At 43.6% G+C, this 17,832-nt stretch overlaps 1 protein-coding gene across 2 annotated transcripts in view; it reads right to left on the reverse strand.

Annotated features, from left to right (window-relative positions):
• The window catches only part of MOCS1 (molybdenum cofactor synthesis 1), a 49,758-nt gene that overhangs the window by 17,503 nt on the left and 14,423 nt on the right, over positions 1-17,832 (reverse strand). For both annotated transcript variants that reach the window (XM_074949119.1, XM_074949120.1), the window contains exons 4-7: positions 9,755-9,919; positions 2,199-2,260; positions 1,812-1,923; positions 388-500 (exon numbers count right to left, since the gene is read on the reverse strand). In XM_074949119.1, the coding sequence (XP_074805220.1) occupies positions 388-500; positions 1,812-1,923; positions 2,199-2,260; positions 9,755-9,919 (452 nt within the window). The remainder of the gene's footprint in view (positions 1-387; positions 501-1,811; positions 1,924-2,198; positions 2,261-9,754; positions 9,920-17,832) is intronic.

The following is a 17,832-nucleotide window of genomic DNA, read 5'->3' on the forward strand; positions in this document are numbered from 1 at the left end:
GACTAAGATGGGAATAAAGATATGTCTAGAGAATACAGGTTTAGTATTCCTCATACCTTGGAAACTCCTATGAGTGACAAAACCAGATCCCTCTCTTTGGATACCCCCCCAAAATAAGCCCTGATGTGTCTACCCCACTGACACTCACACCTGACAGACAAGTAATTGGTAGGTGCCTGGTATTTCCATGGGAAAAGTTAATGACTGTTGCTCACTGAGGCTGTGTGCATGCAGTTTGATCGATGACCTTGGGATTATTACATATGTGGCTATGGAGCATTTTGCCACACGCTAATCCTCTTTGGTCTAGCCATTCCAAATATAAGTTGTTGTGCACTTTGCTGAAGCACTGGGTCTCCCTTCATAGCGTTCTTAGCCTGCACCCACCTTGGCTGTGCTGGAGGCCTCACAAGCCAGCTTCTCCAATTCAGGCCATCTCTGCCTGACTGTATCCAGCATCTCCTTATAGCTCACCATCTTCTTGAAGTTCCACTTGTTGCCTAGGTTTGAAATCAGCACAAATTTTGCCACCGGGACTTTTTAAATAGGAAAGAACAGAAAGTCCTTTTACCTGGATTTCAATCGCCCCTTTCAACACCCAAACCGTGAAGACCTGTATTGACCCCTCTAGACTATAGCAATCTCAGACAAGTTCTAACAATCCTTGTCTCCTTGGGTAAGAGGATGCAGTGAACTGTGAACCAACCTGGACTTGTCAGGAGGGGCAAAGGTCTGAAGAGAGACAATCAGAACAACTGTGTGTCGATGAAGTGACAACATGAGTCCTAGCTGAGGACTCTGCGTCTGCTAGCTCTGGCACAGATTTGTGGCTTCTGCCCTTGTGCTGGCACAGTTTAATGCAGAAGCTGCAGATCAAGCTATTCCATGTTGGAATAGCTTGGGGAGATGGCCCCAGTTTTCCAAAAATGGGAATGGAAGGGGGAGATCAAGATTGATCTTTCTGGAAAGAGTTAGCAGGAAAAGTGCACCCCAACAAAGAGCAATATTGATACCGTGAGCACTGAGGACACTTTCTTTCTGGAGCATGGGAAGCAAAGAGGCTAGAATCCTGGGTTCTTGAAGGGCACCAGGGGTATGTCTACATAGGAAACAAAAACCCATAGCTGGCCCGTGCCAACCAATTTGGGCTCATGGGGCTCGGGCTGAGGGCTGTTTCATTGCTGTGTAGACTTCTGGGCTCAAGACAGAGACTGAGCTCTGGGAACCTCCCACCCTGTAGCGTCCTAGAACCTGGGCTCCAGCCTGAGCCCAGAAGTCTACACAGCAATGACACAGCCCTGCAGCCTGAGCCTGAATTGGCTGGGACTGGCCAGCCACGGGTTTTTCTTTGCTGTGTAGACGTACCCCATGTCTCAACTCACCATAAGCAGAACAGCCCACCCCATGGACAGCTACAGTGATAGAAAACAGATGGTGGGAGGGAGCTAAGGAAGTTTCACAGGCAGAGCACCGTGATACTATTCCATTTCCAGATTTCCCTCGCAGGAAAGGCATCTCCAATATACAACAAGCCAGACCCTCCTTCAGCCCCTGGTCATTGCAGGGCACCCAACCTCTGACCTGCCATCCACTTACCCTGCGTACTTGGTCCCAGCAGTGAAAACTACAATGGCTACTTTACACAAAGCTTCTCTTAGGTTTAAAATAGGGGTTCAGGCACCCTGCAGCAGACGGTCAACGCAATCAGGTTTCAGAAAAGAAGCCCAAGTAGTGAAGACTTGTCAGCCACATTCACTCCCCCCGAGAGAAGGCAAAAACTGCTCAGGCAGTTACAGACCAGGAGTACTCACCGTCGAACGGCATGTATTCGATGAACCGCACGTCGAGCGGCTGGTTCTTCGTGAGCGCCACGAAGTCCAACAGCTCATCCTCATTGAGGCCTCTCATCACTACACAGTTCACCTGGAGGGTAGAGAAGGAGCCTGAACCCATTGTGCAGAGAGCCTGGTGTTTCCATGTAAGATCTCAATGCCCTAAGGCTCTGAATGGAAAATGGCCGAGTCAGCTACACACGGTGAAGAGGTGGGATCACCCTTATGTCCTGCGATGCTACTGGAAAATTTCTTTAATATTTACAAAAATTGCCAACCTCTGAAGGAAAAAAAAACCTCACAGCTGAAGTATCAAGTCAGAATAAAACACAGGGCTCAAGGGCACTACACACCAAATGATCTTACCTTAACAGGATTGTACCCCAGTTCAATGGCTTTGTTGATTCCTTCCATTACCTTATGAAAGCCTAAAATTGAACAAGAATTAAGTCTTAACAAAAATGTAGATGAGCAAGTCAGTATCAGACAAAAAGATGGCAGAGACAAAACAGCTTGGTCCAGTAGACGGGACTGAAGTCAAGAGACTTTTGTTCCGTCTCCAACTCTGCTGCAGACTTAGTGTGACCTTCGGCAAGTCACTTGAGGCTAGATTTTTGAAGATATTTGGGTGCCCAAAAAATGCAGTGTTGCTTAGTGGCTTGTGGAAATCCCACTGGCACCCTTGCGTGTCTTTTGGCACCCCATACCTTCAAAAAATCAGGCCCTTAACTTCTCCGTGCTTCAGCTTGGCCCGGCACTACCCCCAGTCTCACCAAAGTGGGAGAGAGTCTATAAAAAGTGCTCCCAGATTTAATGGGGAAAAAACCCGACTAAATTATTGCTAAAAGAGGCCATCCAGAAAGGGGTCTGTTGCATTTTTGCCTCGACTAAGGCTGCAGCACGGCACTTTCTGAAAACGGAACACTCTGCAACGAGCTGCTAAATGAATCAAGAAATGGACAAACACACCAAAATTCCCAACTCGCCCTTCACCACAGATTTATATCGGCTCCTGGAAAAGCGAATGGCTTTGACTTTGATTTTGGTTTTAAGGTGACAGGTGACTTTTCATGGCATCCTCATTTTATGAATCATTTGACCCGTCAGTTTGATGGGCACACTGAAAGAGAGCTTTTAGGAAACCAGTTCAGCTTGGCCTTTGACCTTCTGGAAAGGACGAGACAAGAATCAAACTGCAGTGACTTCAGCAAGAGAAATCCTTAGCCTCATCCTCCTATATTGCATCTCCACCCATCTCCCACCTCCAGACAGAGAGTCCACTCAATACTTATTCTTCCTAATTGCCAAGCAGCTAGACAATTCATGAGTCCAAGGGCCTTGGAGAAATCTGAACTCCTTTCCCATTCTCCCTACAACCCCACCCCAAGTGATAATCCAGTTTCTCTGTTAAAGTTAAGAAGAGACCTAGCAGCAAAAAGTTGTTCCTTGCTGTGAACAGGTGGCCACAACGGGAATCACTGTCAGTCTATTTCCTAGGGGACATGTGTTCACATCGAAAACCATCATCAAAATTAGCACTAAGTGTCCCTCCCCATTGGCAGTGAAGGCAGTGGTGCCAGAGTGAGCCATGGAGCCTGAACTCCTGTGGGGCCACTCCTGTAGCAAGAGAAGAGGGGTTCATACACACTAAGTATTGTAAGCTCTTTGGGGCAAGGCCTGATTTTTGTTCGAGGTTTGTACAGTGTCCAGCACAATGGGGTCCTGGTCTGTTGGGTTCAGAAGCGCCCAGCACACTGTGGATGCTACTGGAAATAAGCAAGTGCCTTTCTGTCTCCAGGGCTGCCCATCCAGTGCCTTTCTCCAGTACCAACTGTGCAAAGAATGCCACGAACAAGATCAGGGAGCTGGGAGCTTGAACCCATCTGCTCCCTGGCTAGTTCAGAGTGGGCACACCAAACACGGGTGCACAAGAGGGAAGCAGAGGATGCCAGTCCCATTGATCTTTTCTGACCCACAACTACAGCTCCTTTAATGCCAGCCCTCCAAAACAGAAGGATGAAAGTGGGATGCAGGGGTGAAGAGCACAGGACTAATGAACTAGAGAACTGACGCCAACATCAGCTGCTTGAATTCAGAACCTGTTTGCTTTCTCCTCCTCACAAGAGTGTTTGCTTTGCTGGCACCTAGGAAGCCCATGACATCAACAGTGGGTTTTATTCTCATTAAGCAAGCTGCAGACTAAACATGGCAGGGGAGATCGTAACGCACTGCTGTAAACATGTCCCAGAGTCACGAACAGCGACTGGGAAGCCCAGCAACCTTTGGGAAGGACTGAATGGAGAGGGAATAGTGTGACTTAGGCAATGCCAAAAGGTGAGCTTTAATTGAACCTCCCTCCCTCCCCCCCCAGGCCAGTCATCAAAACACAGCCCGAAACTGCAGATTAAAGACACCAGGCACACACGAGTCCATGCACGCTTGGGCTCAGCCGGGCAGGGAGGATCTGAGGAGGATTACAGCTTGTGATGTATAAACAATTATCCTTCTCAATTCCTCCTCTTATTCCCAGCCATACACACTCAGTCCCTCAGACTCTCCAAGGCAGGGTCCTATCCAGGGAAATGCTTATGCTCTCAGCTGGGATTCCACCTCCCTGATTTCATCCCTGCAGGAGAAGTATTTTGAAGCCACAAGTTCAAGGATGAGATTGGGGGAGGCGGTTATCTCATTGCCTCCAGGGGTGATCTGAAAAAGCGAGGCAGGTTGTAAACTCATTTCGACCATCAGCATCAAAGTGCAGGTATTCTCCCCTGGCTCATTCTATAGGGCGTGGAGGGCAGGAAGGAGCTGAGGCACCATGTTCCTCATTTTCATGCATCTAAGTTACTTACGTGGCCCCTGTTTTTGAAGTATCAGACCATCTCAAGATCTTTAGTGCATTTATCCTCCCTATCTCCGTGAGGTAGGGCTGTACTATTATCTCCATGTTCCCAAAAGGGAACTGAAGGCAGATTAAGGCCCAGATCCTCAAGAGGTATTTAGGTGCCTAATTCATATTAAAATCAATGGGAGTTTGGTGTCTAAATACCTTTGAGGATCTGGGCCTAAGTGACTTTCCCAAGGTCACACAGGAAATCTGTGGCAGAGCAGGGAACTGAACCCAGGTCTCCCAAGTCACAGGTCAACATCCCAACCACTGCACAATCCTCCCTCCCTAATGTACAAGTTTATTCCTCAAAAACAACGAGGAGTCCTTGTGGCACCTTAGAGACTAACAAATTTATTTGGGCATAAGCTTTTGTGGGCTAGAACCCACTTCATCCGATGCATGGAGTAGAAAATACAGTAGGCAGGTATAAATACACAGCACATGAAAAGATGGGAGTTGCCTTACTGAGTGGGGGGGGGGGGGTCTGTGCTAACGATGCCAATTCAATTAGAGTGGATGTGGCCCACTTCCAACAGTTGACAAGAAAGGGTGAATATCAGAGGGAAAAAGAAAAGGAGGACTTGTGGCACCTTAGAGACTAACAAATTTGTTTAAGCATAAGCTTTCGTGAGCTACAGCTCACTTCATGCATCCGATGAAGTGAGCTGTAGCTCACAAAAGCTTATGCTCAAATAAATTTGTTAGTCTCTAAGGTGCCACAAGTCCTCCTTTTCTTTTTGCAGATACAGGACTAACATGGCTGCTACTCTGAGGGAAACTGAGGGAAAATTACCTTTTCTAGTGCTAACAAGGCCAATTCAATCATGGTGGATATGGCCCATGATTTATGGTTTATTCCTCAGACTCCAGTATAACCACTGTAAAAGTTCCCCAGCAATAGGATTACTAAGCCATGGAAAATCCCCCAGCCTATAGAGCCAAAACCTTTTGTCTGGATTCCCACCCAACCCCCCCGTAAAATAAGCCCTAAAGTGTCTTCACCACTGTGCTTTCATATTATAACTCGACTCATCCTTATGACAAAAATCTTCCATTCACTATAAAACTTGGTCTAAAGACATGCAAAAGTACTTTTTTTTTTTTTTAAATAAAATGGATGAAACTAATCACCCACTTTTGGAGTTATTGGTTTCACCCTATTTCTTCTTCACCCAAAGTCTTAGAAAACTAGTAACTTTACTCTTACCTTCCTTTTTATACATTTTATTAAAACCCCTGGGAATTTCCCCATCTCTCCCCTGCACCTTTGGGCTCAAGCAGCACTCTCTAGATTCCCTTTCTGTGGTTAAAAGACCCCCCCCCTTTTTTCCCCCTAAGAACATACATAATTATGCCTTTCCCTCAACAAGTTTTAGTGAGATGCAGTTTATAAGCAGCACATTGCTAATGACTCCCAATCAGATATCCAGAGCTGCTGAAGCTGCAGGATCAGGTTTATCCCTTCAATCGGAGAAAAGGAACACATTTCCCCACAAGTGCCTGAAACTGGCTAGTCTTTAAGTGCAGGTAGTGAAAAGCAAAGAGTGGACAGGACTCCCAGCTGTGCCCTGGGACAGCCAGGTATTTTCCTGCACTATCTACCATGAGGTAACCACACCAATGGCATTCCCTAGATGAGAAAGTTAGAGAGGCAATGTTCGTTTGTGTGAGAGCTGTATCTAAACAATGAATTTCCTCATCATGAGCCAGATGATTAACCAAACAAATATGCAGAGAAAGAGAGACCAACCACCTTTCCTCACCTGTCACAGACATGGATCATGCTACACTTTAGGTTTAGTCTGGTTTGTGAAACCTTGGCTCCATGGCCGAGTGCTCAGTACCTTACAGTTACCTTTCTCTATAGCCCTGCAGAGTTTTAAATAGCTTGTTCTGGACTTTACTGGTACTGCAGCACCATCTTGTGGCTAAGGGGAGACACTGTCTCTAAGCTAGCAGGTTCACAGACACTGAGGGTTTGGGGGTTTTTTGGGTTTTTTTTTTTGTTTTTGTTGTGTTTTTGCATTCAAAAAAATAAGGGAGTGAAGAGAGATTTCCCCCCCCCCCAACATGAAATTCACCAAACCTGAAAATTTGGGTTGAACTTCATGTTGAGCATTGAGGTTCATTTAAAAGGAACTTTTAACATATCACCATCACATTTTGTATTTGTTGTTGTCCTAGGTCTCTGAAATTTACCTCTGGATTCACTAGCTAGAAAAAAAAAAAGTTATAGGACTCATACCGCCTCATCAGTGACCTCATGCTCTGTTTATCCACATTAGAAAGTACAGGATGGACAGCAGTACAAACTACACACACACCACCAACATAGAATGACAGAAATGTAGGACTGGAGGGGACCTCAATAGGTCTAGTCTAGTGCAGTCCCCTAGGCTGAGGCAAGACTAAGTATGATCTAGACTGTTTCTAGACCATCCCTGACAGGTGTTTGTCTAACCTGTTTTTAAAAACCGCCAATGATGGAGCTTCCACAACCTCCTTATGTAATTTTTCCCAGTGCTTAGCTATCATTATAGTTAGGAAGTCTTTCCTAATGTCTAACCTAAATCTTCCTTGCTGCAATTTAAACCCATTGCGTCTTTTCCTGTCTTCAGTAGATAAAGAGAACAATTTATCACCTTCCTCTTTACAATCTTTTATCATGGTCCCTCCGCGTCTTCTCTTCTGCAGACTAAAACCCAGTTTTTTCAATCTTTCCTCATGGATCATGTTTTCTAGACCTTTAATCATTTTTGTTGCTCTCCTCTGACTTTCTCCAATTTGTCCACATTTTTCCTGAAGTGTAGTGCCCAGAACAGGACACAGTATCCAGCTGAGGCCTTATCAGTGCTGAGTGGAAGCATTACTTCTCATGGCTTGCTTACACCACTCCTGCTAATTCATACCAGAATAAAGTTTTGCTTTTTTTGCAACAGTATTACATTTGTGACTTATCTCTAGTTTGTGATCAACTATAACCGCCAGAACCTTTTCTGCTGTGCCACTATAGCATTTCAAGTGTACTAAAGTGACATATCACCTCTCCCCTCCCACCCCCCATCCACAAGGCTTGTTACACTGTCAAAGAAGAAGATTAGGTTGGTTTGACATGATTTGTTCTTGACCAATCCATGTTGATGGTTACTTATTACCTTATTATCTTCTAGGTGCTTACAAATTGATTGTTTGATTATTTGCTCCATTATCTTTCCAGGTACGGAAGTTAAGCTGACTGGTCTGTAATTCCTTGGGTTGTTCTTATTCCCCTTTTTACAAATGGGTACTCTATTTGCCCTTTTCCAGTCCCTCTGCTATCACTCCCATCCTCCACAAGTTTTCAAAGATAGTGGCTAATAATGACTCGGATCTCTTCAGCCAGTTCCTTAAGTATTTTAGGATGTATTTCATCAGACCCTGCAGACTTGAAGACATCTAATTTGTCTAAGAAATTCTTAACTTATTTCTCTATTTTAGCCTCAGATCCTACCCAACTCACACTGATGTTCACTTTGCTAACATTTTGGGTGAAAACGAACAAAAAAGGCATTTAACACTTCAGCCATTGCTGCATTTCCTGTTGCCTTTCCCTCCTTGTTGGGAAATGAACCAACTCTGTTCTTGGTCTTCCTCTTGCTTCTAATATTTTTGCAAAATGTTTTCTTGTTATCCTTTATGTCCCTAGCTAGTTTAATCTCTATTTGTGTCCCCACATGCTTGTGTTTTTTGTTTAAAAATATTTATCCTTTGTAATTTGACCTAGTTTCCACTTTCGTATGACTTTTTTTATTATTATTATTATTATTATTATTAAAGTTTCAGGTCATTGAAGATCTTCTGGTTAAGTCAGGGTGGTCTCTTACCATACTGCCTATCTTTCCTCCACAATGGGATAGTTTGCTCTTGGGCCCATAAAAATGTCTCACTAAACATTTAAACACGCCTCAAGCACGACCAGGAAAGACCACTTCTACTGCTGAAAGCAAGTTTCAGTCTTTGTGGCCTATTTAGACCTTGGCTTCTCTGCTGGAAACGCCAACAAGATTCCAATAGTGCCAGTTCTGAAGCTAATTTCAATGCAGGATATTTGTCCACTAGGAACTAGACTGAACCATTAACTCATTTCACAGGCCACCAGCACATACCTGAAGGAATCAATAGAAGCAGTATAGTAAACCATATGGGGACATTTTAAATTGGTTGCTTAAGTCACAAGATTGCCCATTTGATGGGTCCTTAAGCAGATTCACTGTAGGAAGTGTGTGGAAGGGCTTGTACTCCAAGGAAAACAAATGTTTAGAGAGTTGAAGAACAAATGTCAGTACAAGAAGCAGAGCTGGTGTATCGCAGGCAAATCATGGACCAACCTGGTACACAGTGAATATATTCTGTATTCATCATCATCATCATCATCCAGTATTCGGGTATAATAGGTTCTGAACCTGGGAGTCACAAATGGGTTTCAGTGACTTATGACCATCTTCTTTTTCTTTATGGTTAGACATGCGAGGTGGAGGGGTTGTCACAAAAAAAAACAAAAAAACAAGAACAACTTGTGTCAGTTGTAACCTGTGGTTATGGCAAGAAGTAGGTTGTCCACCACTGATCTGGATGAATCATTTTCAGTTTTTGTGGGTGGCAAGGAAACAATTTGATTATTAATGGTGGGCAATTGGTTTCAGAGTATTGTTTCTGTTTATAGCTGAAAGTGTTGAACAGGAGAACACTGTAGAGATGAGAATTGACAAATGTAATTATGAGACCTCCTACCTCAAGCTGTTATTCACAAGTGTTCTTTATTCCACCCATTCTCATGAAAAGGGGTTTTGCCTGTGAAAGAAGGCTGAGTAGAAGGGAAAAGGGCCAGCTATCAAACTCAAGCCCAGTGTAGATATTTTAGGCTGGTCTTAAGGAAGGGAATCTCACTTCTCTACCAGTAGAAATTTGAAAGAGACTGGATGAACAAACAGGAATATAAAAAGATGGACAATGTTACCCTATAACCAGCGAGATGTTATTTGAATTTCTGTACCTTTCCTCCGGACGATGAACTCAAATTTGGCCGGCACCAGAGTATCCAAGCTGATGTTAATGGCATCCAGCCCCGCCTCCTTCAGCCGTGGCAGCAGCCTAGCTAAGTTGATCCCGTTGGTTGTGACAGCAATGGTTTGTAGCCCTTCTAGCTTGTACAGCTGAGCTAGGAAACAGCAGGGAAAAGGAGAGCGTTTAATGGTCAGAGTTCAACCACAAGATGCACGGGAACCTCTAGAGAACATTCTAGATCACTAGGGAAAGGAGCATACACAATGGTGGGGAAGAGAAAAGTTAATTTCACATGAATGCAGCCAAGAGCCCAAATCCCTCCATCCACCAAGGCCCTTCACCCACTTAGCAATTCACTAGATAAGAGAGAGAGGGGAGCTCACCCCATATCAAATGGGCTCTGCTGACAACCACCACATGTTTCTGTACCTCATTCTCTATGGAGCTGCACTTACTAGATTAATCGAGTACAGCGCAAGCCAGCTTTAAATTGTATTAAAGGAGCTAAAATGTCGCAAGCAGCAGCGATTCCAAGAACTTCATCAAAAAGCTCTGGCTATAGATTAACTGTGTTCTATATGTATTACAGCAAACGAGTACTTTAATGTTGAAGGAAGCCCCATGGACTCCTTTAACCTGGCCAGCTCCCAGCTGTCCAGTTCCGAAAGCTGAATTCCAACGCTAATGGGTCAGTCGCTAACCACCGCTTTCTTGGGGCCCCGACTGGATCCAGATACTGAACTGCTTGCTCTTATAGAGCACCTTTTGTCCTAAAGGCTTGAACACCATAGCATATCATCCGCCGAAAATTGCTTCGCCCCCCAACGAAACGCAACCACATCTCTGGGGAGAAAGTGACAGCTACTTTAGCAGCTCAAAGCAACATTATACAAGCAATTTAAGACTACAGCATGCTTTGCTAGCTGTCACCAAAAACTGTACAGGGAATTTAAGAAGGCAAAGAGATACTCGGGTGGTACAGCTTAAAGGCTGAAATCTTCAAAGTTCATCATTAGCATTAATACAAGCATCACTAGTCTGAGTGATCAAACAGTGCTAATGCAAGACCCACAAGGGGACAGCTATTAAAAAACACAAGAGGAAAGATTAGATAAACATCCCAAAGTTCAAGTCTCAGAAACAGCAGCATCCCCCCCAAAAACGGATGTGTAGAAATACTTGCAAGGTTCTGAGACATGGCTAATCTCCAATTTAGAGCTACACAGTTCCTACGTTAGTACCAGTCCTAGGAGCTTCACGGTGACTATTGGGTAGCTCAAAGGGTCTACGGTAAAAAGGCTGCCACATGGGTGAGGAAACAGAGGTGCTAATTCCAACTGCCCCTAGCCAGGAAGTTGTAGAACATTACCCATTGTCTCACTTGATGAGGTTTAGTATCCAACCTGCCCCTCAACCTGAATGTAATGAGGCTTTTCCCAAACTTGGCAATACTGTCCCACCAGTGGGGCTCACATGACACCGAAACCAGCCTGAAACATCTGCACAGCTGAGTTAAATGCAGAAGGTTGTTACTGGGAATTTGGCAGCAAACTTACTATGAAATTAAAAATTTAATTCCCTGTAGTACTCCAGTTTCTTCTTCTTTTTCTTTCTGTAGACTTCTTTTCACTCCCTCTCTTTATAGTGGTATTTTTAAGCCTTCTAGTGTTTTAGAATTTGTTTGAAACACTAGAAACATTTTATAGTGAAGTTATCTGCTTACTCTGCATAGAGAAAGCCTTGCTAAGCAAAGGATTTACCTAACTGGGATTGCAACCTGAAAATGGTGATGCACTGGGATCACTTGGGATTGCTATTCTGTTTCACTACCACCCTATTCACTGTGTGTGGTTTCCACCGTATTTAAGTTATGTAATTTTGATTAGTAAAAGTGTTCAGCTTATACTTCTCCAAAAACCACCCTTTTCTCGTCTCCTTAAAGTGCAGGTCAGCTATAAGAAGTGACTGTGTAAAAGTGGCATCTTATTCAGTAGGTTTAGTCCCTCGGGCTGTGTTTATCTTAGACTCTTTCTAGGAGTCTCCCTCCCATTGCATTATCAATAGAGGGAGGGTTAGTGTGGACAGGGTACGGGCACTTTTATCACCATGGCATCTAACGCTACTTGGAGCGCTTCTACTAAAAGCATAGTGGTGAAAGAGCAGGTGGCCACCTGGTCCCCATCTACTCAAGCACTCCCACCACTGCTACCTCCAAGAGAGCTACATCTTTAGTGTTCCTCAAATTGTTTACTGTACACAAGCCCTGTCTGTATTCGGATACACATCTGCCTATTTAAGGTGCAAAAATAAATGGTTCCCTGCCTTATATGTCTGCTAGCTCCAGGATTGAGCACTAGAATCTATTTTGGTTCCTCATGGAGCTAGCGTGCCAACACTGGAACACAGCTGTGGCAATGCAAGTGGAGGGAGGGGTTATCCGGCCTGCATATATACCTAGAGACTGAGGGGCATGCACTCGGGGCCCCTCACTGCTCCTGTCCCGTACGAGGCAGTGGCCACGTTCTATTTTGAGCACGTTAGCTCGATGAGACCTAGTATGAGTATGTCTCATTGAGCTGGGAATAAATACCTCCAGACTGAGCTGCAGACATACCTTCATGCGCTTCCCTTAGGGTATTTGCGACTGAGGTTGTGGCTTAGAAGACGTATACCCAGTACTGTGAGTGTTGGAAGCAGAGGGACAACAGCAATGTTCTTTAAGAACCAACTTTCTCTTCCCTTTCCTTTCCGGATGTCTCAAATCTTCCCCATACACCAGGAGTGAGCTACCAGAGAAGGGGTGACCACTGTTGTGGGAGAAGCACTAGCTAACACCACAGTCCGTTTGCCAGTAGGGGAAATGTGCTGTGCTTCCAGCCTGGAGAAGAACGTACATCAATGTAACTGCTTTGCTTGCCCATCAGCTGTCCTCAGAACACACACCAACCACCAAGCTTCCAGCAACAGAGAAACAACAGGAGCCACTACAGACGTCACTGCTGGAAAGATGTAGTAAATACAGGTTTAAGCAGAGTCCAATCAGACTTTCATGCTGCAGCCTGAACCAGATGGATTCCAGCAGTAAACTATTATGGCACCAGCTGAATTTAGCCAATTAGAGCAGAATGTGGTTCTTATCAGTGCCTCTTTCTTTGTGTAATGGATACACAACTAGACAATTCACTGGAAACTCTAATGGAGGGCATAATATTGCCAAGTGTAGTGAACAGACTGGACAGAATCCAGAGATCAGACATTAGAGATGGAAGAACTAATCCTTAGTGTCTGTAGTTATTCACCACAACCAGCCACTATCCTTGCCTGCTTGTTTATTTGTGCAGGCTAAGCAGTAAAACATTTGCAGCTATCTTGTGCCCCGCTGCACTGTTTGACCAGTAAACTCAGTAGCGATTACAGAGAGATTTCATATACAAACATGAGGTGTGCTGCTGGATTAAGGCTGCTTTTATGCTTCCTGTAATCACTTCAGCAAAAAAAAAAAATAAATAAAAAATAAAAAATAAAGACAAACCAGCAGCTAAATACATACAAATAAAGCCAAATGGCAAAATGACCAAATGGAGTGGGAAAGAAGATCAGACTACCTAACTCAGGAGTCTGAGGTGGAAGTGCAGCATTTAGCTTTAAATAAAAAATGACAACCACTTTTACGTTTTTTGCCCCTTCATGGTCAGAACATTCTCTCTGAAAATGGCATATTCTCTTTTGATGGCTCCCTACCCTCCTATCGATAAGTTAAAAGGTGCAATTTCCTAGAAAAACGCAACCCAGTATCTAATAACAAAACAAAGGAACCGCTCAAAGTTCTTTCTACCTCAAAGCAAAGGTCATAGTTGATTTTCAGCCAGTGGCTGGGAAGATCACCAGTATTAAAGAGAATGCAACTGAGACACAGTTGATTTGGCTTTGCAGGACTAAATTGTTTGGAAAACATTTAGATGCGTTGAATAATGCATTTATTTGTCTGTAAAGTGCCATGCACTCTTATGGGGCTGTGTAAATAAGGCAACTCTTTATTTTGCAAATAGTCCAACCATAACCCCATATAGTCCTCGGCATCAGCTTGGAGATCCTCGGGGGAAATATTAGTAAAAAAGCTGCACAAACCTCTTAGCCGCTTAAAGAAAAATCCCTCCCCTCGCACCCCTCAACAGTATTTTAAAAGGTGTTTCTAACAAATCGGAATGCAGAACAGTCCTTTGGAGTATCTTGCATGTTTGTATGTCAGCACGCTCCAGGACAGCAACAATCAGACCAAAGTACATACCTGCTAAATTTAACTGTTGCTGCAGTCAGCAGAGGGGGGTGGGAAGAGGAGAGGGTGTGCACAAGCATATATATAAATGTACTAATACATTTCAAACTATTAATATAAACAGGCTTGTAAATGTCACTAAGCCCTGCCCAGACTAATTGCATTATTTCTATAAATATCAAGGTATTTCAAAGAGGAAAAAGCTATTAAAAAAGCCAAAGACAAACAAGCAAAATAAGGAGTAGACTAAACATGAGGCATTAACAAAATATGTGATAATGCCAGGGTTGCTATTAAAATTTTTTTTTATAAAAATAACGGGGAGACAAAGGTTCTGTTTTCAATGAGACCCATAAAAATAATTGCTTAAGAGAAGTATAATTGTTTAATGACTCAAAATGTGTTTGGTTTTTTTGGACAAGTCTTATTGCAGGAATCCTGCTATTAGCCAGTAGAGCTACCAGCATAGTCGCTCTTAGACAAGTTCCCTCCTGTTCTAGGTTTTGATAAAAAATACCCAATTCTCCACACTGCACCACTTCCTGCTCTAGGAGCCCTGTGGCTCTCTCTCCCGACACGTCCCACAAAAGGACCAACAGCCAATGAATGACTGGGACGGATACACCTGTGTTCACACCCTACCCACTATTATAATAATCTTGGTACAAGTCTTGTAAGGTATCATTTGTAAACTCATGATTTGCCAATCAGTATTGTCCTAGTCAGATAGGTGTGGCAACTTTGTATGAAGTTATAAGATTCCTCTGTATGGTGTTAATACATATTCCAAACCCCACCGCCCTGGCCAAACAGAAGCTGGCAAACAGGTCTGTCCTAAACAAAGGAATGATGCTCTGCTTAATTTGCATTTAAGCAGTTAACAGTCATCAAGCAGGAATGGAAGACAAAGGAAGTTCAAACAGCTTGAAAAAACAGCAGAGAACATCCTTCTACATATTCTTTGGTTCCTGGTTCTTAGCTGAAAATGTTTTTCTAAGAGGGGACTGATGCTATAAAAAGGAAGGATGAACATCCCAAGGGAGTCCTCTCTCTCCGCCTATCGCATGCACTTTCTCTGAAGAGACAAAGGAAGCAGGAGTTGGCCTCTGGGGGAAGGGTCCCGACAAAGAATTTGGTCAGTAACACTGCTGAAAGCATGTGGTGAGAAAACGTTCTTTGAATCTAACGTAGTTTGTTAAGTTAGGCATCAATAAGTGTTTTCTCTTTATTTTTTTGGTAACCATTTCTGGCTTGGATGCCTCATTACTTGTACTCATTTAAAATCTCTCTTTGTAGTTAGTCAACTTGTTTTATCTAATCCAGTGTGTTCATGCTGAAGTGTCTGGGTAACTCTATTTGGAGTAACAAGTTGTGTGCATATTATTCCCTTAAAGGAATAATGTAACATATTTGCACTGTCCAGGAGGGGGCTGGGCAGTACAGGTCATACATTTCTGGGGGAAGATTTGAGACTGGGGATGTATTGGGGTCACCTTGCAGCATAACCACTGCTGCTAAGAGCCAAGGTGTGGCTGGCTGCAGGCCACACACAGACATAGCTGGGAGTGATTTGCGTGTTGGAAGCTGTTTGTGAGCAGTCCAGACCGGAGGCTACAGCAGCAAGGTGCTGTAAAGGGCAGCCTAGGTTACAGGGTGAGGGTGACACAGCTACTCATGAGTATGGATTGGCCCCTGGGATGTCACACTGAGTAAAGGAAGTTTTAGTGTTATGGATGTCTGTCCACTAGGAACTGAGCTGAGACACCATTCCCTTCTCCCACAAGCTAATTTCGCAGGTCTGGTCTACACTACGATTTTACATCTCTCAGTGGTGTGAAAAATCCACACCCCTGAGAGACGTAACTATGCCATCCTAACCCACGGTGTAGACAGAGCTAGGCGGAGAGCTACCGCCTCTTGGGGAGGGGATTACCTACACTGATGGAAGAATCCCCCCCGTCAGCATAGGTGGGGTCCACACTGAAGCGCTACAGCACTTTAAGTGTAGACATACTGACAGAGACCACTTAACAGCCATCAGATAGTAAAATAAAATAAATAAATAAATGTTATATATATATTTGATACAAATCTAGGGAGCCTTGGCTGACCTAGAGAAGACAGACTCTATACTTAGGGCCCCACCAAATTCAGGATCCATTTTGATCAATTTCATGCCTGAGCGTTTTTAAATCAGTCAATTTCACGTTTTCAGATGTAAACATCTGAAATTTCACAGTGTTGTAACAGTGGGGGTCCCAACCCAACAGGTACACGGAGGTGGGTCTGATCTCCCCCCACTCTCCACAGAGCAGCCATGCAGGGGGAAGGACAAGTCCTGTCCCTCCCCAGCCCGGCTGGGACTTGCAGCTAGGAGCCTCCCCTGCCTCCCCCCAAGCTGGGGCACTCTGAGCAGCACAGGGGAGATCAGATTTCATGGGGAAGGGCTTATTTCACAGTCCATGACACTTTTTCACAGCTGTGAAATTGGTAGGGCCTCATCTATACCCCATTTACTAGTCATCTCAGGGACTTGTGCTCAAAGCAGGAAAAAGGACATGACATAACCTACAGTAAGTTGTAGCTGCTGACTCATGGTGTATGTGAGTTTCTAAATAATCTGAAGAGTTGCAGCAGGCCTGTAGATAAATAAGATTAAAAAACCTAGTTTCCCATGTTGGCTTCAAGCCACATTATTGCAGCAGGGAAAAGAAGAAAAAAGTGCAGACGCAGAGTCTTAGCAGAACATGGTACTGATTATTCCTCTATCCCTTACAGACTTTAAGAGTTTTACTATTAGCAGATATATTGCACTTTATATAGAGAGAACATTTATTCAGTGAAAAACTAAGCTAAATTCAGAGCACCAGAATCGCCAAACACCCTAAGCACTGCATGCTGCTTAAGGAAAGCTTCTCAGGCAGGTGAGTCATGACTAGAATTTGCAAGGTGCCTTAAAGTAGAGGGAGACACAAAAAGGGTTTAAAAATCCAAAATAATTAGGAGTGTTTTCATAGGTTCAGTTAAGAAATGTAAATATTTCCCCACAATGCTGGAAACAAAACTACATTGTACTAACACATGAAATCCAAAAAGTGAACTAACTAACGAGAGGAAGTGAAATGGACCAAATTGGTTTCATTGTCCAGTTTGAATGAAAAACACCATCAATGATTGAACACAGACTATTACAAATAGCAAAATTCAGAAATGTAAACCATGTCTAACAGGTACGGGTATATTATAAATTATCATCTTGCAAAGACCACTTTAAAATACTAATTCCAAATCCATGTCTGCAGGACATGATTTATGCTTCAGTTAAAAGGGCAATAATTGGAATTTAAACTCCCTTAAAGACAGATATTTATCTAACACCAGTCACTGGTGGTTTTACACAGTTGTGTTCTATTACATTCAGATTATTACTGGGTTTCGATTTCTAATCACACTGGAGTTACGTGAATAGTGCTCCACTAATTCGTAGAACATTTACTTATTTACTGCAATTAACAACAAGACTACAGATTAGGAGTTTATTGATTAACTGAATGCAAGGCTTTCCCACGTTATGTGTCTAACAACTTCAAAAAGAGGAGTTATTTTCCAGCACCACTGAACAGTTAAACTGTTTTCAAACAGTGTCACAGTACACAATGCTCCATACAGGAAAATGCAGACTGGTGCTAATCCAGGCTGCTTGCCTTCATCTGTAGGGCTAGTCACTTCCCCATCCACAACTCTGTTCTCAAACTGCTGCAGTAAGTAAGTCTGGAGAAAACACAGCAGTG

Source organism: Natator depressus, chromosome 3 (assembly GCF_965152275.1).
Source record: "Natator depressus isolate rNatDep1 chromosome 3, rNatDep2.hap1, whole genome shotgun sequence".
Taxonomy (NCBI): Eukaryota; Metazoa; Chordata; order Testudines; family Cheloniidae; genus Natator; species Natator depressus.